Here is a 25,638-nt window from a genome sequence, read left to right as displayed (position 1 = left end):
TAATGAATGCCTCTGCCAGACTCATTTTCCTTACACGTCGCTCTTCATCTGCTGCACCTCTCTGCCAATCCATTCACTGGCTTCCTCTTGCCTCTAGGATCAAACACAAAATTCTCACTCTGACATACAAAGCCCTCAACTGCACTGCTCCCCCCTATATCTCAGACCTTGTCTGCAGATACTCTCCCTCCCGTCCCCTTCGCTCTGCTCATGACCTCCTACTCTCTTCCTCTCTTGTTACCTCATCACACTCCCGTTTACAGGACTTCTCCAGACTGGCTCCCATCTTGTGGAACTTTCTGCCTCGCTCCACAAGACTGTCCCCTAGTTTTGAAAGCTTCAAGCGCTCCCTAAAGACTCTACTGTTCAGGGATTCATACAACCTAAGCTAACCTTGCTTTATACCAGTTCCTCTCCTCCACTGCTATCCCCTGAACCCCCTTAGCATGTAAGCCTAAGAGTCCAGCTGTTTGTAGATCACCTTCTTAGGAGCTGACTACAACAGTGCAACTCTTGGCAGGGCCCTCTACCCATTTGATCCCTAAATTTGTTTTGTTGTACTCTGCCTTTGTTTATAGCGCTGCAGAATCTGTTGACGCTCTACAAATAACCAATAACAATAATAATAAGTTGATGGAATGTGAGAGAGAATAAAATCTTCTCACAGGGGGTCTTATTCGGAAACATATTCGATGCCCCTGAGAAACAATATTCTGAATCCAAGGATTCTGAAAGGAACCTGTCCAAATGTCTTGAAATAATTTCAATCTGCTCCCCACCAGTAGAACTGGATTGAGGGCTGCACCGTCATGCAGTCTTTGGGACTGGCTTTGTCTTCTTATAAGGCTTTTATTTTATTCCAATTCAAAGATGGCTTCCAATTGGAGCCAGAGTCCTCAGGGGAAGGAGTAGTCTTTTGTTCTCTATTCTGATGAAAGGAACTAAACCAATTAGACGCTTTAGATTTACCCTTAGACTTTTTATCTTGGGGCAAAAAAACTCCCTTCCCTCCAGTAATAGAGGAAATAATTGAATCCAATTGGGAACCAAATAAATTATTACCCTGGAATGATAGAGATAGCAACCTAGATTTAGATACCATGTCAGCATTCCATGATTTGAGCCATAAAGCTCTTCTAGCTAAAATACCCAAAGACATAGATTTAACATGAATCTTGATCATATCAAAAATAGCATCACAGATCAAATGATTAGCATGTTGAAGCAAACGAACAATTCTATGCAAAACAGAATCTTTTTCCCGTTGTGCTAAGCTATCCAACCAAAAAGTTGATGCAGCCACAACATCAGCCATAGAAATGGCAGGTCTGAGAATATAGCCAGAATGTAAATAATCTTTCCTTAGATAAGATTCAATTTTCCTATCTAAAGGATCCTTAAAAGAAGTATTATCTTCCATAGGAATTTAGCCACTGGCAAAGGATACAACTTTTTAAACCTTGAAGAAGGAACAAAAGAAGTACCAAGCTTAGACCATTCTTTAGTAATCACATCAGAAATAGCATCAGGAAAAACCTCAGGAGTAGTCACAGGAGGTTTTTAGACAGAATTTAAACGTTTACTGGATTTATTATCAAGAGGACCAGACTCCTCAATATCCAAAGTTATCAACACTTCTTTTAACAAGGAACGAATATACTCAATCTTAAAAATATAAGATAATTTATCAGTGTCAATGTCTGAAGTAGGATCTTCTGAATCAAAGAGATCCTCATCAGAGGTGGATATATCAGTATGTTGTCGGTCATTACAAATTTCATCAGTAGTATGAGAAGTTTTAAAAGACCTTTTATGTTTATTTGAAGGCGGAATAGCAGACATAGCCTTCTGTATCGTATCAGCAATATAATTTTTCATATCAACAGGGATATCATGTACTTTAGATGTTGAAGGAACAACACTAATAGAAACCTTTTCTGCATGCAAAAGCTTATGACAACTGTTACATACTACAGCTGGAGATATAATCTCCCCTAGCTTACAACAGATACACTTAGCTTTGGTAGAACTGTGTTCAGGCAGCATGGTTCCTACAGCAGCTTCTGAGACAGGATCAGATTGGGACATCTTGTAAAATGTAAAAGAAAAAATAACATTTAAACAAAAATATCTTATTTCCACTTATAGCAGTTTCAGGAATGGGAAAAAATGCAAATGCTAAAATTGACAAAAAAGCAAATAGCATAGCCCTCTGAGCATAAAGAAGGCAAGTAGCATATAGGAAGTGAGGTAAAATAAACACAATTTTTGGGTGCCAAGAAAGACGCACGATGCAAAAGGAAGATGACATTTTTTTTGTCACCAACAAACATCCGGAAATGAAGCAACTTGCGTCAAACACAATTTCGTGCCAAACAACCTGGCGTCATTATAGATGCATATTCGCGCCAAAAAATTCTTGCACCAAGAATGACGCAATAAAAAACAGCATTTTGCACCCTCTCGAGCCTAATTGCCCGCAAGTTTTTCAAAAGAAAAAGCAAGTCAAATTGAAAAGAAAAAAAGACTATACCCCAGGTAAGACAAACTTTCTAAAACATGATTCCCATAATGAAACTGCCAGACTGCATAGGGAAATACACATATACCTGACAATGGCAAATATAAGTAAAATACATATATTTAAAACTTTATATTAATACATAAAGCGCCTAACCATAGCTGAGAGAGTCTTAAATAATGATACATACTTACCGAAAGACACCCATCCACATATAGCAGATAGCCAAACCGGTACTGGAAACTATCAGCAGAGGTAATGGTATGTAAGAGTATATCATCGATCTGAAAAGGGAGGTAGGAGATGAATCCCTACGACCGTTAACAGAGAAACCTTGAAAAGATTTCCCGCGAGGGAAACCATAAAAAAAACAATAGGCTACCCATCCCTCTGACAAACACTATACTCTGAGAGGACTTGGGCTTTAGAATGCTTAGAAGCGCTTATCATATAAGAAATCATAAAAATCAAGCACAAACTTACTTCACCTCCTCCATAGGAGGCAAAGTTTGTAAAACTGAATTGTGGGTGTGGTGAGGGGTGTATTTATAGGCATTTTGAGGTTTGGGAAACTTTGCCCCTCCTGGTAGGATTGTATATCCCATACGTCACTAGCTCATGGACTCTTGCCAATTACATGAAAGAAATTAGAACATTTTTTATACTGAATGCCCCTTTAAGAGAAAATGCCTTGTAATGGGATGAAGGAATATAGTTAAGTAAAAAGGGCATTTTCTTAAAAAAAAATAAAAAAAAATATTCATGATGAACGTCTACAAGCATTTAGTTATTTAGTTATTTTATCTGGGTACTTTAAAGATTAATAATAGGAAGGATATATTCAAAGGTAAAGCTGAACTGTACGTGGCAATCTGCTGATCAGCATCTGTAGCCTTTATATCTGTAATAGACTTTCACAACAGGAGGCTCCTTTATTTTAGAAAACAATTGTCATAGCCTAAGAGTAGTTTGTGTGTCACCCAGCACTATTTCAAAAGTAAAAATTGCTTGGAGTCAGCTGAATCACATCACCTATAGAAAAGACCCTGAAATGGACCTTGATTTAAAACAAGCAAACAAAAAAAAAAAAAAAAAAAAAACAAGAAAAAACCCCACAAATACAAAGAAATATTCCTTGTTCCAGGAATTTGTAAAACATATTTAAGTGCTTCCTTTTTTAACTGACAATTATATCATAACAATAGAAAGCATATTGGATAGGAGATATGACAAACTTGAAAGAATAATATAAATAATATTCACTTGTGAAAAGCCAAGACCGCCTTGAAACCCAAAGGATTTGGGTTTAAAACTAAAAGATTTAAATATTATATATATATATATATATATATATATATATATATATATATATATATATATATATATAAAAATACATATACCTGTATACACACACATACAACATATGCAATAGTTTAGGCACCCCTAACAATTTCCATTTATAAATAATTGGGTGTTTGGATCAGCAATTTCATTTTGATCTATCAAATAACTGAAGGACACAGTAATATCTCAGTAGTGAAATGAGGTTTATTCAATTAACAGAAAATGTGCAATATGCATCAAAATGAAATTAGGTGCATAAATTTGGGCACCCTTGTCATTTTGTTGATTTGAATACCTTTAACTACCTAGCACGGATTAATTGGAACACACAATTGGTTTGATGAGCCCATTAAGCCTTGAACTTCATAGACAGGTGCATCCAATCATGAGAAAAGGTATTTAAGGTGGCCAATTGCAAGTTGTTGTTCTTTGACTCTCCTCTGAAGAGTGGGAACATGGGGGCCTTAAAACAACTCTCAAATGACCTGAAAACAAAGATTGTTCAACATTATAGTTTAGGGGAAGGCTACAAAAAGCTATTGCAGAGATTTAAGCTGTCAGGGTCCACTGTGAGGAACATAGTGAGGAAATGAAAGACCACAGGCACAGTTCTTGTTAAGGCCAGGAGTGGCAGGCCAAGTAAAATATCGGAGAGGCAAAGGATGGTGAGAACGGTCAAAAACAGCCCACAGACCACCTCCAAAGACCTACAACATCATCTTGCTGCAGAGGGTGTCATTGTGCATCGTTCAACAATTCAGTGCACTTTGCAAAAGGAGAAGCTGTATGGGAGAGTGATGCGGAAGAAGCCTTTTCTGCACACACGCCACAAACAAAGTCGCTTGAGGTATGCAAACGCACATTTGGACAAGCCAGCTTCATTTTGGAAGAAGATGCTGTGGACTGATGAAACAAAGATTGAGTTATTTGGTCATAACAAGGGGCGTTATGCATGGCGGCAAAAGAACAGAGCATTCCAAGACAAACACTTGCTACCCACAGTAAAATTTGGTGGATGTTCCATCATGCTATGGGGCTGTGTGGCCAGTGTCGGTACTGGGAATCTTGTTAAAGTTTCCACTAAATATCAGCAGATAGTTGAGAATAATGTTGAGGAATCAGTCACAAAGTTGAAGTTACGCCGGGGCTGGATATTTTATCAAGACGATCCAAAACACTGCTCAAATTCTACTCTGGCATTTATGCAGAGGAACAAGTACAATGTTCTGGAATGACCATCCCAGTCCCCAGACCTGAATATCATTGAAAATCTGTGGGGTGATTTGAAGCGGGCTGTCCATGCTCGGCAACCATCAAACCTAAGTGAACTGGAGATGTTTTGCAAGGAGGAATCTTCCAAAATACGTTCATCCAGAATCCAGACACTCATTACAGGCTATAGAAAGCATCTAGAGGCGGTTATTTCTGCTAAAGGAGGCTCTACTAAATATTTATACAATATTTCTGTTGGGGTGCCCACATTTATGCACCTGTCTAATTTCGTTTTGATGCATATTGCACATTTTCTGTTAATCCAATAAACCTCATTTCACTTCTGAAATATTACTGTGTCCTTCAGTTATTTGATAGATCAAAATGAAATTGCTGATCCAAACACCCAATTATTTATAAATGAAAATCATGGAAATTGTCAGGGGTGCCTAAACTTTTGCATACAACTGTATATACATATATACACATACATACACACTCAACCAACTGGGAAACGGCACACACTAAAACAATCCAACCTCCTGGTGCACTGCTAAAATAAATAAGTATCCATATATTTGAAGTAAACCCCTACTCGGCCAGTGTATATGGGGGAATACAAAGAGCAGGCAGACCACAGGAATTTAAACAGCAAACCTTTTTATGTGCAGAAAAAGATACAAACATGTATGAGCCAAAACCTCATGGCTTAAGGCCCTCTTTTTGGATCTTTTTCTGCACATACAAAGGTTTGCTGTTTAAATTCCAGTGGTCTGCCTGCTTTTTGTATTCTCCATATGCTGTTAAGCAGGAACATATCCTGCACAATAAGGTGAGTACTGGTGTACAAATGGTCTCCCACTAGATCAGTCACCCGAAAAAAATAATCTATATATATCCGTTAAAAAATGTATTGCTTCAAAAAAGCAAATCATCTTTTTCCGCCGAAGAAAAAAAATAAATACATGCTAGTTATTATCCATACTACAGTCCAGAGAAACTACTTCTGGCTTACAAGCAGGAGAGCCTCTAATCACTAACTAGTTCTGAGGACAAAGAAAAAAACAATTAAAGGTTAGGTATAAAATGCATTCTTGGTTTTTGTGTTCTAGAAATTATTGGTTGACTGATCCACTAATAAGCATAGTATTAGATCCAGGAATTGGTAAAGATACGTAATGGTTTCAATTCAAACAACATAGTCTGCATTTAATGGACCTACTTGGTGGAAAGAAGTGCCGTGAAGGAATAATATTTTTCTTATCTCCATCAGAACTACTTGTGCTGCTCCAGCTGCCCCAGCTACCACGGCTGGCACGCACACTGCCTCGTGAGCTGCTACAGTCAGAGCTGGAGTCAGAAGAAACCTTTTCCACACATTTCTTTCGGAGACCCTGATAACATTCTGCAATAAGAACAGGCCCCATTAGAAAATATTTACACAGAGAATAACATTTCATTAACATTGTTGCAAACTAACAGATTGTTATAGTTCAAGTAACAGTCTACTTGATTTTTTTTTTATTGTTTAAAAAGATAGATAACGTCTTTACTACCCATTCCCCAGCTTTGCACAAACAACATTGTTATATTAATATACTTTATCTCTGTTTTCCTGATTCCAAGGTCCTGCAGGCTGTCCCTTATCTAAGTGCTTTTTATTAGTTTTGTAAGTCTTGCACAACAGTCAGACAGGGCTAGTTCATGTGTGCCATATAGATAACATTGTGCTCACTCCCATGGAGAATGATCATGGTTATGTAAGAACCAGCACTGATTGGCTAAAATGGAGGACTGTAAAAAGCACTGAGATAAGGGACAGACTGCAGGGGCTTAGATGCAAGTGATCATGGAATTATAAAGTATATTAATATAACAGTGTTGGTTATGCAAAATTGGGGAACAGACAATAAAGGGATTATCTATCTTTATAAATAATGATTTTCAAATAGACTGTCCCTTTAAGAGATTATCATTTCAATTATCAAATTTACCTCTCTTAGTATCGTTTGTTGAACCTTCCCACAAGGGTAAATCAAGATAGGTTCAGGAACGTGCACGCCTTGAGCACTACATGTATAACAGTTACAAGCAGTGTTACAAAAACAATTGCTATAGTGCTTATGTGCAAATTCAAGCCTATCTAGATATGCCCTCACAGAAAGTAGTGATGTTTGAATGGGGGAAAAAATTATGTAAATTGGAATGTTTCTTAATAATAATACACTCTATCTTAAAGTATTAGTCCAGTCAAAATTAAACTTACATGATTCAGATAGAGCATGCAATTTTAAACAACTTTCTAATTGACTCCTATTACCAATTTTTTCTTCAGTCTCTTGGTATCTTTATTTGAAAAATTAAGAATGTAAGCATAGGAGCCCGCCCATTTTTGGTTCAGCACCTGGGTAGCACTTTCTGATTGGTGTCTAAATGTAGCCAACAATCAGCAAGCGCTACTCAGGCGCTGAACCAAAAATGGGCCAGCTACTAAGCTTACATTCAAATGAAGATAACGAGAAAAAAGAAAAATTGATAATAGGAGCAAATTAGAAAGTTGATTAAAATTGCATGCTCTATCTAAATAATGAAAGTTTAATTTTGACTAAACTATTCCTTTAATGGTGAAAGTTTAATTTTGACTAAACTATTCCTTTAATGGTGAAAGTTTAATTTGGACTAAACTATTCCTTTAATGGTGAAAGTTTAATTTTGACTAAACTATTCCTTTAATGATGAAAGTTTAATTTTGACTAAACTATTCCTTTAATGGTGAAAGTTTAATTTTGATTTCCATGTGCCTTTAAAATGTATAAGCATTAATATAACTAATACTGTTACCTCATTTGGGTGATATTTTTTATTTTCATTTCATAACAACCACTGCAACATTGTTTTTCATTTCCAATAAAGTTTTATTGTTCTATAAAAACAATTTAAATTGTACTATTATTGTACACATTTTAAATAAGAGGGAATTAATTTATAGAAATGGGTCAAGCAGATACCACCCAATGAAGATATCACTATCTTCATTAAAATCAATTAACTGCAATCATGATAATTAATTCTAACTTATAACGTACAATCTATTTCACTTTTTGAAATGGCTAAAAGCGGAGGAAAAACCCAGATAACATGCCTGTTTCGCCACCTGTGTGTAGTCTTCCAGCTTTCTGATCACCTTTGCAAACATCCCCATTTATCATTGGATTCCAGTTCTTGCCTCGGATTTGAACTCTTGATTCTGTCCTTTCTACTTCTTGATATTTAGATTTCAAATCACTGTGAGGTTCTGAACTTCTAGTAAAAAAAAAAAAATCCAAAATAATATTAACTTCTTAGTGACAGAACATAAAGCAGGAGATGATTCTGGACAACCCGGTAAAAACAGAGTAAGTAATTGTTATGCACAGAACAGATCAGAAATGATTACAAAATAGAGTTTCTTATCTTCCTTACAGGGACAGTACATTTCTTTAATATAAAATGTTAAGTAAAGTTATGCGTTGTACAACAACTTTGCACTATACTTTTATTACTTAGTTTTCCTGTAATTTAGCTCTGAAAAAAATGTGGATTTACTAATATTCAGAGCTGGAAATGCGCCCCCCCCCCACACTGATTTATCATCCTAACCCTGCTACATATATGTCCCTAATTTGCTTGAGCACATAACTGCAAAACAATTTACTTTATACTAAGATAAACAACCATGGTTAGCCTTGTCTTCTGCCGATTCAAGCCTGGATTTGCCACTAATACAAGTGGTGGGCGGAGCATTGCTACTGAAAAACAATTACAGCAAACAAGATGTTAAGTTATTTTTACAAATGTTTGACAAGGTGTTTGGCATCGCTTTAACTGCGGACAATTAGGACTAGATATAATGATTGTACCCACCGCTCTAAACAATCACATGGGCTAGACAATTTGTAGCATTCTGAAGGGACGCTAGATTTAAGAATTTGCTTTTCTGCTTTTTTTCGGGAGTTTAGGAGAAGCACAATTTTACACAAATGCAAGATGTGTTTAATGTCCCTTTAATAGTTAGCTTTCCACTTGAAGATAGGTAGAAACTTTAAACAAATGTTCAACAGGAAACCCCACCCTACTACAGTTCACCTCCCTTTTACGGCAGGCTTACTCCCAGTAGTATTGCTGCTCCTGAGCCTACCTAGGTTTACGTTTCAAGCAAGGATACTAAGAGAACAAAGAGAATTAGATAATAGAAGTTAAAAGGAAAGTTGTTTAAAATTGTATGCTCTATTTGAATCTTGAAAGAAATGTTTTGGGTTTTATGTCCCTTTAACTCTATAATATAATCTGACTTTTTAATTTCACATTTAAAGGGACAGTCTAGTCTTGTAACCCCAGATGTTTTGGAACTCTATTTCCAATGATGCTCCGACAGCCTAAAGAGCATCTCAGCATCATGGGAAATGTAGTTCCAAAACATCTGGGGTGCCAAGGTTGCTGACCCCTACTTTAAAGGGATATAAACCCAATTTTTTTCATTTTATGATTCGGATAGAGCATGCAATTTTAAACAACTTTCTAATTTACTCCTATCAATTTTTCTTCGTTCTCTGTGTATCTTTGCATTTGTCGGCAAAACAGTGGCATGAAATACACCAAAAACATAAATTATGCTTACCTGATAATTTACTTTCCATCTGTATGAGGAGAGTCCACGGCTTCATCCCTTACTTGTGGGAATACAGAACCTGGCCACCAGGATGCGGCAAAGACACCCCAGCCAAAGGCTTAAATACCTCCCCCACTCCCCTCAGTCATTCTGCAGAGGGAATAAGGAACAGTAGGAGAAATAGAAGGGTATAAATGGTGCCGGAAGAACAAAATAAATTTTGGTCCGCCCAACGGAGAAAACGGACGGGGGCCGTGGACTCTCCCTCATACAGATGCAAAGGAAATTATCAGGTAAGCCTAATTTATGTTTTTCATCTTAATATGAGGAGAGTCCACGGCTTCATTCCTTACTTGTGGGAAACATATACCCAAGCTCTAGAGGACACTGAATGAAAACGTGAGGGTAAGGAGAGACGGGCCCTATTCTGAGGGCACCACAGGGGTATCCCCCTCTAAAGGGGTATCCCCCTCTCTGATGGTTGATGTAAGCCACCGAGGTAATGTTGAATGGAATCTGATAAACTGGGACGAACCCAGATGAGGCCAAGCCATCAAAACATTGAAGATCGCGTGAAGCTCCAAAATGTTGATCGGGAGAAGTAATTCCTCTCGAGTCCATCGACCCTGTGCCTTCCTGGCACCCCAAACAGCTCCCCAGCCTGATAGACTTTCGTCCGTAGTATTAATCTTCCAGGATAGTCTAAAGAAGGATGTCCCCTGGGACAGGCGAACTGGACAGAGCCACCAAGAGAGCGATTCTCTCGACCGGTTGTCCAGAGAAATCTGTTGGGATAGATCCGAGTGATCGCCATTCCATTGTCTGAGCATGCACAACTGAAGAGGCCTGAGATGGAACCTGGCCAACTACCTCCATACACCTGGCCACAGATGGTCTGAAGGAGGTCTGGAGGGCAAAACAATTGGAAGTATTCGTGCAACGTCTCTAGTCTGTAAGGAATATTTTCATGGATATGGAGTTTATTATTGTACCCAGGAATTCAACTCTGGTACTTGGAACCAGAGAACTCTTTCCTAAGTTTATCTTCCATCCATGAGATTGAAGAAGTAGCAGATGTCTTGAATGGTCCGCTGCCTGGACTAGGATGAGGTCCAAGTAAGGTGCTACTGCAATACCTCTGGATCTCGCCAGCGCGAGCAGAGCCCCTAGAACCTTCGTAAAGACTCTTGGGGCAGTAGCCATACGAAATGGTAGAGCCACAAACTGGAAGTGTTGATCCAGAAAGGCGAATCTTAAGAACTTGAAGTGATCCTTGTGAATTGGCACATGAAGGTAGGCATCCTTCAAGTCTATCGTAGTCATGAACTGTCCCTCTTGAACTAAGGGCAGAATTGATCTTATCATTTCCATCTTGAACGATGGCATTGACAATAAGCTGTTAAAGCACTTTAAGTCTAGAATCGGGCGAAAAGTACCCTCCCCTTCTTTGGGACCACAAAAAAGTTTGAGTAATATCCCAGAGCTCTTTCTGTTAGAGGTACTGGAACAATCACTCCTAGGGAGGAGAGATCCCTCATGCACCCTAGAGAAAGGAATCTGCCCCTGGGTGGATGAGATTTGAGACCTGTCCTGTAACCCTGAGCAATGACCTCCAGAACCCATGGGTCTTGCGCGTCTCCTAGCCAAGCCTCCACAAAAAGAGATAGTCTGCCCCCAACACAATCCGGCGACAGATCGGGGGCCGCCCCTTCATGCCGATTTTGTCTCGGCGGCTTCTTGTTCTGTTTCGATTTATTCCAAGATTGAGAAGGTTTCTAAGTTCCCTTTGACTGGTCCAGCTTCGTGGAGGGCTGCTGTAGTTTGGATTTATGCAAACGAATGGACCCTGTCCTTTAGGTTTGTTCTTCTTATCCTGCGGTAAAAAGGCACCCTTGACCCCAGTGACCGTGGATATGATAGAGTCCAGTCCTGGACCAAAAAGAACCTTTCCCTTAAATGCAAGAGAAAGCAATCTAGATTTTGAAGTCATGTCAGCAGACCAAGACTTCAATCACAGAGCCCTACGGGCCAGAACAGAAAAGCCTGATGTCTTGGCATTTAAGGGAATACCCTGCATGTTTGCATCACAAATAAACAAATTAGCTACCCTTAAGGCCTTAATTCTTTCCTGGATCTCATTGAGAGGAGTTTCCAATAGGTAGCGGCTCCAGCCACCGCAGCAACAGCTGCTGCAGGCTGAAATAAAAACATCTTAATCAGCGGATAATCTAGTGTCAGATAAATCCAGCAAGTTGGTAGATGACCCCTGGGGAAGGATAGCAGTATTTAAGCTTTCCCTTAGCAGGGTGAGGTAAAGCACTAAAGGCCGCAAACACTGCTGTTTGCAACTATTTAGAAACGTCTGGCGGAAAGAGGGTCCCTCCCGAAGGATTAGTCGTGCAATAGAGAGCTGCATGTGTAATCTGAGATGATTGCAGGGAACGCACCTTACGGGACGGAGACCCCTCAGAGGTGGACGGCTCAGTTGTACTAAACATCTTAGTCTTTTTAGATATAAGTACTTTATCAAGGCATGTGGAACATAGTTGAGCAGGCGGGTATACCGTAGCCTCCTTACAATAAAAACAGGTATTAGGATCTTGGTAAAGAGGGAGTACCCTATAACACAGAGTCCTCCATAGCTTGCGCTTTTTAAAATGGACTATAGAAAAAGTAAATGGCACTTTTATACCCCCAATGGCCAGGGCACTCATTACCTGCTATGACCCAGGCCACACAGAGAAACGGCTTCTTCTCCTGTAAATCACACGGTCAGGAAAAAGGAAGTTAATGAGGCCACACCCGGTCACAGAGTGCCATGCAGGACCGCCTCTGCTGCAGGAAGAAAAGTATGCCAAACTGACAGGCTGCACAGTTTACCCAAAAACCTGAATGTTCCCACATCTGACAGGGCCTCATCTCACGTAGCAGCATAAAAAACCATAATACAGCAAATCATGTATAAAATCCCTCTGTTCAATAATCCCCTTCCGGAGATATTAACCCTTGATTCCATACAGATAAAGGATTCACACTGTGACCCGTCTTCTTACGTTATCATATGAAATAAAATGAAACAATCTTACCAGAATCTCTGCCGTGGAACAGACACACAGCCTCTCAAGTTTTGACAGTCTTGCAGCATCGCGCCTGACATGGACTTGAGTGATAGAAGCAGGCAGTGAAACTCATCAACACTGATTGCTTAGGAGTTATTAATACGAGTCTGGATGGTTTCACAGAAAGACTCTTCCTGCATCTCCAGACCCTAACATTCGTCAATGCTCTCACTGAGAGGCTGACAAGACTACTTAAAACTCCAGTCCCATAGCTAAGAGTACTACTATCCATAAGAGACTATTCTGAATCTTCCGACACTTCTCTGCCATCCTCTTGTGACGAAAGGCAAAGAATGACTGTGGGATGAGGGGAGTGGGGGAGGTATTTAAGCCTTTGGCTGGGGTGTCTTTGCCTCCTCCTGGTGGCCAGGTTCTGTATTCCCACAAGTAAGGAATGAAGCCGTGGGGACTCTCCTCATATTAAGATGGAGATGTGTCTAGATCAATACCTTGGGTTGTCTACTAAAATAATTTCTGTTTAAATGGAGAGATAGCAAAAATGCTAAAAATTGTCCAGTATTAAGACACTTATTTTCAAATGTGCTGTGCACCCTTGTTGAAATGTAATACGCAAATATCCTACACTAGTGGGAGCTAGATGCTGATTGGTGTCTGTACATATTTGTCTCTTATGATTGGCTAACTAGATGTGTTTAGCTAGCTGTCAGGACAACATGAGAATGAAACAAATTTGATAATAGAAGTAAATTGGAAACGTAAATAAAATTGTATGTTGTATCTGAATTTTGAAAGAAAATTTTGGCTTTTCCTGCCCCTTTAAAGGGACACTCAAGTCAAAATAAACTTTTTTTGATTCAGAATGAGCATGCAGTTTTAAAACATTTCTCAATTTACTTCCATAATCAAATTTTTTTTTTAATGCACATTATCTTGGGAACAAGATCCTACTGAGCATGTGCACAAGCTCACAGGGTATAGGTATAGTAGCCTGTGATTGGCTGATGTCTGTCACATGATACAGGGGCCGGAAAATAGGAGAAAATATAAATTTGTCAGAAAAAAAAATCTGCTTATTTGAAATTCAGAATAGGTGTGAAATTAATCATTGTCTTTTTATTATGCAGTTCTACTGTATTGAGAAGTCATTTAAGCAATTGTACACTTCCCTATAAAGATATATATGAGCGTTAGTACAAATTTATTGCAGTTCTCATATTTTGGAAGAGTAGCTCATGCATATGTATTTGTTCCTGTACTATACAGCATGGTGCATGATACAGATGGAAAACAAGTGCCTGCAATTATACTATTTACTATCTATAAACCACTACCTCTAGATTTGGTCAGGCAAAGTCTACAGTTCCTCAAAACTGCAGACATGGTCCCTTTATTACTAAAGAAGGGGAAGTTTAAAAAAAAATAATAATAATCAACAAAGTAATTCTGTAAGTTGAATTTTTTGCAGAGTTTGCATCATTGCACACATACAAAGGCACCCACTTACTTGCATCTACTAATGTATTATAAACATATACACTTTTACAAAACCAACATCAATCCCTAAAACACAACAAGCTAAGCATATATGAAAGGCAGTAAACACCATGACACTAGCAGCAAGCGCTGCCTCAGCACCACTGGTAGAATTGTAAGGGATCTCGTTTGTACAGATGGTGAAAGCCTGCATTTTTTAAAAACGTTTTATAAAAACCCAAAGTCTGTAAAACGGACAGAAAAAATCCAAATTTCTCTTTACACTTTTCACAGAAAATGTCTCACAAACAGCTGAAGCATAAGCACCAAACAGTTGATTCACCCATACTAGTGACAACTACAAGTATCACACAATGTATTATTATTATGTCAGTCAGTTTGCTTTGTTGAATATTTTTTCAACACCATCTTTAGAGGCAACAATCATACAAGGGACATCTGCCACTTGAGACACAATTCAAGACATCCCAAACCAAAAGACCACTGTGCAAAACCAAACTTTTTCTTTTGTGATTCAAAAAATGCAAACAATTTTATAAAAAGTTTTCAATTTACTTCTATGACTAAATGTACTTAGTTTGCGTGGTATTCTTTATTAAAGAGATATCTAGATAGCGAGCAAGCACAAAATTTGCTGCAAACTGGGTACTGGCAGGCAGCTGCCAATACCTGAAATGGCGGCAAATAGGTAGAGGGGGAGGCTTAGAGAGCTGTTTGGGGGGGGATCAGGGAGGTTGGGGGTAAGGGGGATAATACACTGCAGAAAACCTTACAAAAAGATGGGGGTGACCTTTGGGGGAGGGAAGAGAGCTGTTTGAGAGGGGTCAGGGAAGGATCAGGGGGTGGGATGTGTCAGGTGGGAGGCTGATCTCTACACTAAAGCTAAAATTAACCCTACAAGCTACCTAATTAACCCCTTCACTGCTGGGCATAATACAAGTGTGGTGCGCAGCGGCATTTAGTGGCCTTCTAATTACCAAAAAGCAAGCCAAAGCCAAATAAGTCTGCTATTTCTGAACAAAGGGGATCCCAGAGAAGCATTTACAACCATTTGTGCCATAATTGCACAAGCGGTTTTTAAAATAATTTCAGTGTGAACCCTAAATTTGTGAAAAAGTGAACAATTTTTTTTATTTGATTGCATTTGGCAGCGAAACGTTTGCATGAAATATACCAAAATGGGCCTAGATCAATACTTTGGGTTATCTACTAAATATATATATAGTTTTGATAGGTAAATATAAAAAAAACATAATTTATGCTTACCTGATAAATTCCTTTCTTCTGTAGTGTGATCAGTCCACGGGTCATCATTACTTCTGGGATATTACTCCTCCCCAACAGGAAGTGCAAGAGGATTCACCCAGCAGAGCTGCATATAGCTGCTGTCCAGCAGTCTCATAAGCTAAACGAATTATGCTACGAAGCCAAAAAGAAAGAGAGGTAGCAGAAGCTTTTTGACCTCTCCTCTGCCCAGAGTAAACGACAAACAGAGAAGACGTTTGTCGAAATTCCTTAGTTGCCTGTAAGTAAAATTTTAGAGCACGGACTACATCCAGGTTGTGCAGTAGACGTTCCTTCTTCGAAGAAGGATTTGGGCATAAAGAAGGAACAACAATCTCTTGATTGATATTCCTGTTAGTAACTACCTTAGGTAAGAACCCAGGTTTAGTACGCAGAACTACCTTATCCGAATGAAAAATCAAATAAGGAGAATCACAATGTAAGGCTGATAATTCAGAGACTCTTCGAGCCGAGGAAATAGCCATTAAAAATAGAACTTTCCAAGATAACAACTTTATATCAATGGAATGAAGGGGTTCAAACGGAACGCCCTGTAAAACATTAAGAACAAGGTTTAAACTCCATGGTGGAGCAACAGTTTTAAACACAGGCTTAATCCTGGCCAAAGCCTGACAAAAAGCCTGGACGTCAGGAACTTCTGACAGACGTTTGTGTAACAGAATGGACAGAGCTGAGATCTGTCCCTTTAATGAACTAGCAGATAAACCCTTTTCTAAACCTTCTTGTAGAAAAGACAATATCCTAGGAATCCTAACCTTACTCCAAGAGTAACCTTTGGATTCACACCAATATAGGTATTTACGCCATATCTTATGGTAAATCTTTCTGGTAACAGGTTTCCTAGCCTGTATTAAGGTATCAATAACTGACTCAGAAAACCCACGTCTTGATAAAATCAAGCGTTCAATTTCCAAGCAGTCAGCTTCAGAGAAGTTAGATTTTGATGTTTGAAGGGACCCTGTATCAGAAGGTCCTGTTTCAGAGGTAGAGACCAAGGTGGACAGGATGACATGTCCACCAGGTCTGCATACCAAGTCCTGCGTGGCCACGCAGGTGCTATTAGAATCACTGATGCTCTCTCTTGTTTGATTCTGGCAATCAATCGAGGAAGCAACGGGAAGGGTGGAAACACGTAAGCCATCCTGAAGTCCCAAGGTGCTGTCAGAGCATCTATCAGGACTGCTCCTGGATCCCTGGATCTGGACCCGTAACGAGGAAGCTTGGCGTTCTGTCGAGACGCCATGAGATCTATCTCTGGTTTGCCCCAACGTCGAAGTATTTGGGCAAAGACCTCCGGATGAAGTTCCCACTCCCCCGGATGAAAAGTCTGACGACTTAAGAAATCCGCCTCCCAGTTCTCCACTCCCGGGATGTGGATTGCTGACAGGTGGCAAGAGTGAGACTCTGCCCAGCGAATTATCTTTGATACTTCCATCATAGCTAGGGAGCTTCTTGTCCCTCCCTGATGGTTGATGTAAGCTACAGTCGTGATGTTGTCCGACTGAAACCTGATGAACCCCCGAGTTGTCAACTGGGGCCAAGCCAGGAGGGCATTGAGAACTGCTCTCAATTCCAGAATGTTTATTGGCAGGAGACTCTCCTCCTGACTCCATTGTCCCTGAGCCTTCAGAGAATTCCAGACGGCACCCCAACCTAGAAGGCTGGCGTCTGTTGTTACAATTGTCCAGTCTGGTCTGCTGAATGGCATCCCCCTGGACAGATGTGGCCGAGAAAGCCACCATAGAAGAGAATTTCTGGTCTCTTGATCCAGATTCAGAGAAGGGGATAAGTCTGAGTAATCCCCATTCCACTGACTTAGCATGCACAGTTGCAGTGGTCTGAGGTGTAAGCGTGCAAAGGGTACTATGTCCATTGCCGCTACCATTAAGCCGATTACCTCCATGCATTGAGCCACTGACGGGTGTTGAATGGAATGAAGGGTGCGGCAAGCACTTTGAAGTCTTGTTAGCCTGTCCTCTGTCAGGTAAATCTTCATTTCTACAGAATCTATAAGGGAACTCTTGTGAGTGGAACGAGTGAACTTTTCTTTTCGTTCACCTTCCATCCATGTGACCTTAGAAATGCCAGTACTAACTCTGTATGAGACTTGGCAGTTTGAAAGCTTGAAGCTTGTATCAGAATGTCGTCTAGGTATGGAGCTACCGAGATTCCCCGCGGTCTTAGTACCGCCAGAAGAGCACCCAGAACCTTTGTGAAGATTCTTGGAGCTGTAGCCAATCCGAATGGAAGAGCCACAAACTGGTAATGCCTGTCTAGGAAGGCAAACCTTAGGTACCGGTAATGATCCTTGTGAATCGGTATGTGAAGGTAAGCATCTTTTAAATCTACAGTGGTCATGTACTGACCCTCTTGGACCATAGGTAAAATTGTCCGAATAGTCTCCATCTTGAACGATGGAACTTTTAGGAATTTGTTTAGGATCTTTAAGTCCAGGATTGGTCTGAAAGTTCCCTCTTTTTTGGGAACCACAAACAGATTTGAGTAAAACCCCTGTCCCTGTTCCGATCGTGGAACTGGATGGATTACTCCCATTAACAAGAGCTCTTGTACGCAGCGTAGAAACGCCTCTTTCTTTGTCTGGATTGTTGACAACCTTGACAGATGAAATCTCTCTCTTGGAGGAGAGTATTTGAAGTCCAGAAGGTATCCCTGAGATATTATCTCTAGCGCCCAGGGATCCTGGACATCTCTTGCCCAAGCCTGGGCGAAGAGAGAAAGTCTGCCCCCCACTAGATCCGATCCCGGATCGGGGGCCCTCAATTCATGCTGTTTTAGGGGCAGCAGCAGGTTTCCTGGTCTGCTTGCCCTTGTTCCAGGACTGGTTAGGTTTCCAGCCTTGTCTGTAGCGAGCAACAGCTCCTTCCTGTTTTGGTGCAGAGGAAGTTGATGCTGCTCCTGCTTTGAAATTACGAAAGGAACGAAAATTAGACTGTCTAGTCTTAGCTTTGGCTTTGTCCTGAGGCAGGGCATGGCCTTTACCTCCTGTAATGTCAGCGATAATCTCTTTCAACCCGGGCCCGAATAAGGTCTGCCCTTTGAAAGGTATATTAAGCAATTTAGACTTAGAAGTAACATCAGCTGACCAGGATTTTAGCCACAGCGCCCTGCGTGCCTGAATGGCGAATCCTGAATTCTTCGCCGTAAGTTTAGTAAGATGTACTACGGCCTCCGAAATGAATGAATTAGCTAGTTTAAGGACTCTAAGCCTGTCCGTAATGTCGTCCAGAGTAGCTGAACTAATGTTCTCTTCCAGAGACTCAATCCAGAATGCCGCTGCAGCCGTGATCGGCGCAATGCATGCAAGGGGTTGCAATATAAAACCTTGTTGAACAAACATTTTCTTAAGGTAACCCTCTAATTTTTTATCCATTGGATCTGAAAAAGCACAGCTATCCTCCACCGGGATAGTGGTACGCTTAGCTAAAGTAGAAACTGCTCCCTCCACCTTAGGGACCGTTTGCCATAAGTCCCGTGTGGTGGCGTCTATTGGAAACATTTTTCTAAATATCGGAGGGGGTGAGAACGGCACACCGGGTCTATCCCACTCCTTAGTAACAATTTCAGTAAGTCTCTTAGGTATAGGAAAAACCTCAGTACTCACCGGTACCGCAAAATATTTATCCAACCTACACATTTTCTCTGGTATTGCAACTGTGTTACAATCATTCAGAGCCGCTAACACCTCCCCTAGTAATACACGGAGGTTTTCCAGTTTAAATTTAAAATTTGAAATATCTGAATCCAGTCTGTTTGGATCAGAACCATCACCCACAGAATGAAGTTCTCCGTCCTCATGTTCTGCCACCTGTGACGCAGTGTCTGACATGGCCCTAATATTATCAGCGCACTCTGTTCTCACCCCAGAGTGATCACGCTTACCTCTTAGTTCTGGTAATTTAGCCAAAACTTCAGTCATAACAGTAGCCATATCCTGTAATGTGATTTGTAATGGCCGCCCAGATGTACTCGGCGCTACAATATCACGCACCTCCCGATCGGGAGATGCAGGTACTGACACGTGAGGCGAGTTAGTCGGCATAACTCTCCCCTCGTTGTTTGGTGAAATTTGTTCAATTTGTACAGATTGACTTTTATTTAAAGTAGCATCAATACAGTTAGTACATAAATTTCTATTGGGCTCCACTTTGGCATTGCAACAAATGACACAATCAGACATGTTTAACACACTAGCAAATAAACTTGCAACTTGGAATACAATTCAATTAGAATAATATTAAAAACGTACTGTGCCTTTAAGAAGCACAGAAGATCTATGACAGTTGAAAATTAATAAATTGAAACAGTTATAGCCTCAATCCCTGTAAACAACACAACTTTAGCAAAGGTTTAATCCCATTAGCAAAGATAACAAATTCTGAAAGCAGGAAACAAATTACAGAATAAACATTTTTTATCTCAGTCAACTATAATTCTCACAGCTCTGCTGAGAGAAATTACCTCCCTCAAAATAAGTTTTGAAGACCCCTGAGCTCTGTAGAGATGAACCGGATCATGCAGGAAATACAATGAGCTGCTGACTGAAATATCTGATGCGTAGCAAAAAGCGCCAAAAAACGGCCCCTCCCCCTCACACACAGCAGTGAGAGAGAACAGAAACTGTCAGAAAAAAGATTAAGCAACTGCCAAGTGGAAAAAAAGTGCCCAAACATTTATTCACACAGTACCTCAGCAAATGAAAACGATTTTACATTCCAGCAAAAACGTTAAACATAATTTCTAGTTATTAAACAGCTTTATGTACTTCTTACAGTGTAATTCTAGTGAAGTACCATTCCCCAGAATACTGAAGTGTAAAGTATACATACATGACATTATATCGGTATGGCAGGATTTTCTCATCAATTCCATTGTCAGAAAATAAAAGCTGCTACATACCTCTATGCAGATTCATCTGCCCGCTGTCCCCTGATCTGAAGTTTACCTCTCCTCAGATGGCCGAGAAACAGCAATATGATCTTAACTACTCCGGCTAAAATCATAGCAAAAACTCTGGTAGATTCTTCTTCAAACTCTGCCAGAGAGGTAATAACACACTCCGGTGCTATTTTAAAATAACAAACTTTTGATTGAAGATATAAAACTAAGTATAATCACCATAGTCCTCTCACACATCCTATCTAGTCGTTGGGTGCAAGAGAATGACTGGGAGTGACGTAGAGGGGAGGAGCTATATGCAGCTCTGCTGGGTGAATCCTCTTGCACTTCCTGTTGGGGAGGAGTAATATCCCAGAAGTAATGATGACCCGTGGACTGATCACACTTAACAGAAGAAAGTCTATTTCTGTTCAAATGTAGTGATGGCAAAAATGCTAAAAATGCTCTGATCTTTTAGGAAATTTTTAGTCTGAAATGCACGGTCCTTAGGGATTAAAGTTGTCAAAGCATAATTTTTTGACATAATGTTTTATAGAATTAATGTTTCTGTATTTTGATATACCTTCCACCCCCCTTTAATTTTCTGTAGTGTAGTAACATAGAGAGCGGTCCCACCCACTCTCTACATAGTAGGTAAGCACGTTCCTGATATTGCAGCAAATGTTCAGAGCTTCTATGTAGCAGCATACATACATACATGACCCATATGGCATTGAAAAGCATTTGGGCGAAAGAGAGCATGCATTGCTTTATTATGTCACACCGCCCATTGAAGTGAGCCATATGGTAACAAGCATGATTGGGTGAGCACTACAAACAAAACTCGAAGAAAAAAATACATCATGGGGTGCCAGCAGAGGGGTGATGAGTAAAAAACATAATTTATGTAAGAACTTACCTGATAAATTCATTTCTTTCATATTAACAAGAGTCCATGAGCTAGTGACGTATGGGATATACATTCCTACCAGGAGGGGCAAAGTTTCCCAAACCTTAAAATGCCTATAAATACACCCCTCACCACACCCACAAATCAGTTTAACGAATAGCCAAGAAGTGGGGTGATAAGAAAAAGTGCGAAGCATATAAAATAAGGAATTGGAATAATTGTGCTTTATACAAAAAAATCATAACCACCACAAAAAAGGGTGGGCCTCATGGACTCTTGTTAATATGAAAGAAATGAATTTATCAGGTAAGTTCTTACATAAATTATGTTTTCTTTCATGTAATTAACAAGAGTCCATGAGCTAGTGACGTATGGGATAATGACTACCCAAGATGTGAATCTTTCCACACAAGAGTCACTAGAGAGGGAGGGATAAAATAAAGACAGCCAATTCCTGCTGAAAATAATCCACACCCAAAATAAAGTTTAACAAAAAACATAAGCAGAAGATTCAAACTGAAACCGCTGCCTGAAGAACTTTTCTACCAAAAACTGCTTCAGAAGAAGAAAATACATCAAAATGGTAGAATTTAGTAAAAGTATGCAAAGAAGACCAAGTTGCTGCTTTGCAGATCTGGTCAACCGAAGCTTCATTCCTAAACGCCCAGGAAGTAGATACTGACCTAGTAGAATGAGCTGTAATTCTTTGAGGCGGAGTTTTACCCGACTCAACATAGGCAAGATGAATTAAAGATTTCAACCAAGATGCCAAAGAAATGGCAGAAGCTTTCTGGCCTTTCCTAGAACCGGAAAAGATAACAAATAGACTAGAAGTCTTACGGAAAGATTTCGTAGCTTCAACATAATATTTCAAAGCTCTAACAACATCCAAAGAATGCAATGATTTCTCCTTAGAATTCTTAGGATTAGGACATAATGAAGGAACCACAATTTCTCTACTAATGTTGTTGGAATTCACAACTTTAGGTAAGAATTCAAAAGAAGTTCGCAACACCGCCTTATCCTGATGAAAAATCAGAAAAGGAGACTCACACGAAAGAGCAGATAATTCAGAAACTCTTCTAGCAGAAGAGATGGCCAAAAGGAACAAAACTTTCCAAGAAAGTAATTTAATGTCCAATGAATGCATAGGTTCAAACGGAGGAGCTTGAAGAGCTCCCAGAACCAAATTCAAACTCCAAGGAGGAGAAATTGACTTAATGACAGGTTTTATACGAACCAAAGCTTGTACAAAACAATGAATATCAGGAAGAATAGCAATCTTTCTGTGAAAAAGAACAGAAAGAGCAGAGATTTGTCCTTTCAAAGAACTTGCGGACAAACCCTTATCCAAACCATCCTGAAGAAATTGTAAAATTCTCGGTATTCTAAAAGAATGCCAAGAAAAATGATGAGAAAGACACCAAGAAATATAAGTCTTCCAGACTCTATAATATATCTCTCGAGATACAGATTTACGAGCCTGTAACATAGTATTAATCACGGAGTCAGAGAAACCTCTATGACCAAGAATCAAGCGTTCAATCTCCATACCTTTAAATTTAAGGATTTCAGATCCGGATGGAAAAAAGGACCTTGTGACAGAAGGTCTGGTCTTAACGGAAGAGTCCATGGCTGGCAAGATGCCATCCGGACAAGATCCGCATACCAAAACCTGTGAGGCCATGCCGGAGCTATTAGCAGAACAAACGAGCATTCCCTCAGAATCTTGGAGATTACTCTTGGAAGAAGAACTAGAGGCGGAAAGATATAGGCAGGATGATACTTCCAAGGAAGTGATAATGCATCCACTGCCTCCGCCTGAGGATCCCGGGATCTGGACAGATACCTGGGAAGTTTCTTGTTTATATGAGAGGCCATCAGATCTATCTCTGGGAGCCCCCACAATTGAACAATCTGAAGAAATACCTCTGGGTGAAGAGACCATTCGCCCGGATGCAACGTTTGGCGACTGAGATAATCCGCTTCCCAATTGTCTACACCTGGGATATGAACCGCAGAGATTAGACAGGAGCTGGATTCCGCCCAAACCAAAATTCGAGATACTTCTTTCATAGCCAGAGGACTGTGAGTCCCTCCTTGATGATTGATGTATGCCACAGTTGTGACATTGTCTGTCTGAAAACAAATGAACGATTGTCTCTTCAGAAGAGGCCAAAACTGAAGAGCTCTGAAAATTGCACGGAGTTCCAAAATATTGATCGGTAATCTCACCTCCTGAGATTCCCAAACTCCTTGTGCCGTCAGAGATCCCCACACAGCTCCCCAACCTGTGAGACTTGCATCTGTTGAAATTACAGTCCAGGTCGGAAGAACAAAAGAAGCCCCCTGAATTAAACGATGGTGATCTGTCCACCACGTTAGAGAGTGTCGAACAATCGGTTTTAAAGATATTAATTGAGATATCTTCGTGTAATCCCTGCACCATTGGTTCAGCATACAGAGCTGAAGAGGTCGCATGTGAAAACGAGCAAAGGGGATCGCGTCCGATGCAGCAGTCATAAGACCTAGAATTTCCATGCATAAGGCTACCGAAGGGAATGATTGTGACTGAAGGTTTCGACAAGCTGTAATCAATTTTAGACGTCTCTTGTCTGTTAAAGACAGAGTCATGGACACTGAATCTATCTGGAAACCCAGAAAGGTTACCCTTGTTTGAGGAATCAAAGAACTTTTTGGTAAATTGATCCTCCAACCATGATCTTGAAGAAACAACACAAGTCGATTCGTATGAGACTCTGCTAAATGTAAAGACGGAGCAAGTACCAAGATATCGTCCAAATAAGGAAATACCACAATACCCTGTTCTCTGATTACAGACAGAAGGGCACCGAGAATCTTTGTGAAAATTCTTGGAGCTGTAGCAAGGCCAAACGGTAGAGCCACAAATTGGTAATGCTTGTCTAGAAAAGAGAATCTCAGGAACTGATAATGATCTGGATGAATCGGAATATGCAGATATGCATCCTGTAAAACTATTGTGGACATATAATTCCCTTGCTGAACAAAAGGCAATATAGTCCTTACAGTTACCATCTTGAACGTTGGTATCCTTACATAACGATTCAATAATTTTAGATCCAGAACTGGTCTGAAGGAATTCTCCTTCTTTGGTACAATGAAGAGATTTGAATAAAACCCCATCCCCTGTTCCGGAACTGGAACTGACATAATTACTCCAGCCAACTCTAGATCTGAAACACAATTCAGAAATGCTTGAGCTTTCACTGGATTTACTGGGACATGGAAAAGAAAAAATCTCTTTGCAGGAGGTCTCATCTTGAAACCAATTCTGTACCCTTCTGAAACAATGTTCTGAATCCAAAGATTGTGAACAGATTTGATCCAAATTTCTTTGAAAAAACGTAACCTGCCCCCTACCAGCTGAACTGGAATGAGGGCCGTACCTTCATGTGAACTTAGAAGCAGGCTTTGCCTTTCTAGCAGGCTTGGATTTATTCCAGACTGGAGATGGTTTCCAAACTGAAACTGCTCCTGAGGACGAAGGATCAGGCTTTTGTTCTTTGTTGAAACGAAAGGAACGAAAACGATTGTTAGCCCTGTTTTTACCTTTAGACTTTTTATCCTGTGGTAAAAAAGTTCCTTTCCCACCAGTAACAGTTGAAATAATAGAATCCAACTGAGAACCAAATAATTTGTTTCCCTGGAAAGAAATGGAAAGTAGAGTTGATTTAGAAGCCATATCAGCATTCCAAGTCTTAAGCCATAAAGCTCTTCTGGCTAAGATAGCCAGAGACATAAATCTAACATCAACTCTAATAATATCAAAAATGGCATCACAGATGAAATTATTAGCATGCTGGAGAAGAATAATAATATCATGAGAATCACGATTTGTTACTTGTTGCGCTAGAGTTTCCAACCAAAAAGTTGAAGCTGCAGCAACATCAGCCAATGATATAGCAGGTCTAAGAAGATTACCTGAACATAGATAAGCTTTTCTTAGAAAAGATTCAATTTTTCTATCTAAAGGATCCTTAAACGAGGTACCATCTGACGTAGGAATGGTAGTACGTTTAGCAAGGGTAGAAATAGCCCCATCAACTTTAGGGATTTTGTCCCAAAATTCTAACCTGTCAGGCGGAACAGGATATAATTGCTTAAAACGTTTAGAAGGAGTAAATGAATTACCCAATTTATCCCATTCCTTAGCAATTACTGCAGAAATAGCATTAGGAACAGGAAA

The 25,638-nt window shown here is 40.0% G+C and overlaps 1 protein-coding gene across 1 annotated transcript in view; it reads right to left on the bottom strand.

The window, feature by feature from the left end:
• TMEM131L (transmembrane 131 like) overlaps positions 1 to 25,638 on the bottom strand; it is a gene marked incomplete in the record, with an annotated part of 682,792 nt that overhangs the window by 63,876 nt on the left and 593,278 nt on the right. Inside the window, 2 exon segments of the mRNA XM_053703753.1 lie at positions 6,300 to 6,482; positions 8,220 to 8,380. Coding sequence (XP_053559728.1) covers positions 6,300 to 6,482; positions 8,220 to 8,380 — 344 coding nt within the window.

Source organism: Bombina bombina, chromosome 2, assembly GCF_027579735.1.
Source record: "Bombina bombina isolate aBomBom1 chromosome 2, aBomBom1.pri, whole genome shotgun sequence".
In the NCBI taxonomy this organism is placed as follows: Eukaryota; Metazoa; Chordata; class Amphibia; order Anura; family Bombinatoridae; genus Bombina; species Bombina bombina.
Note: the sequence above shows the minus strand (reverse complement) of the source record. Positions and strands in the feature narration are given on the sequence as shown.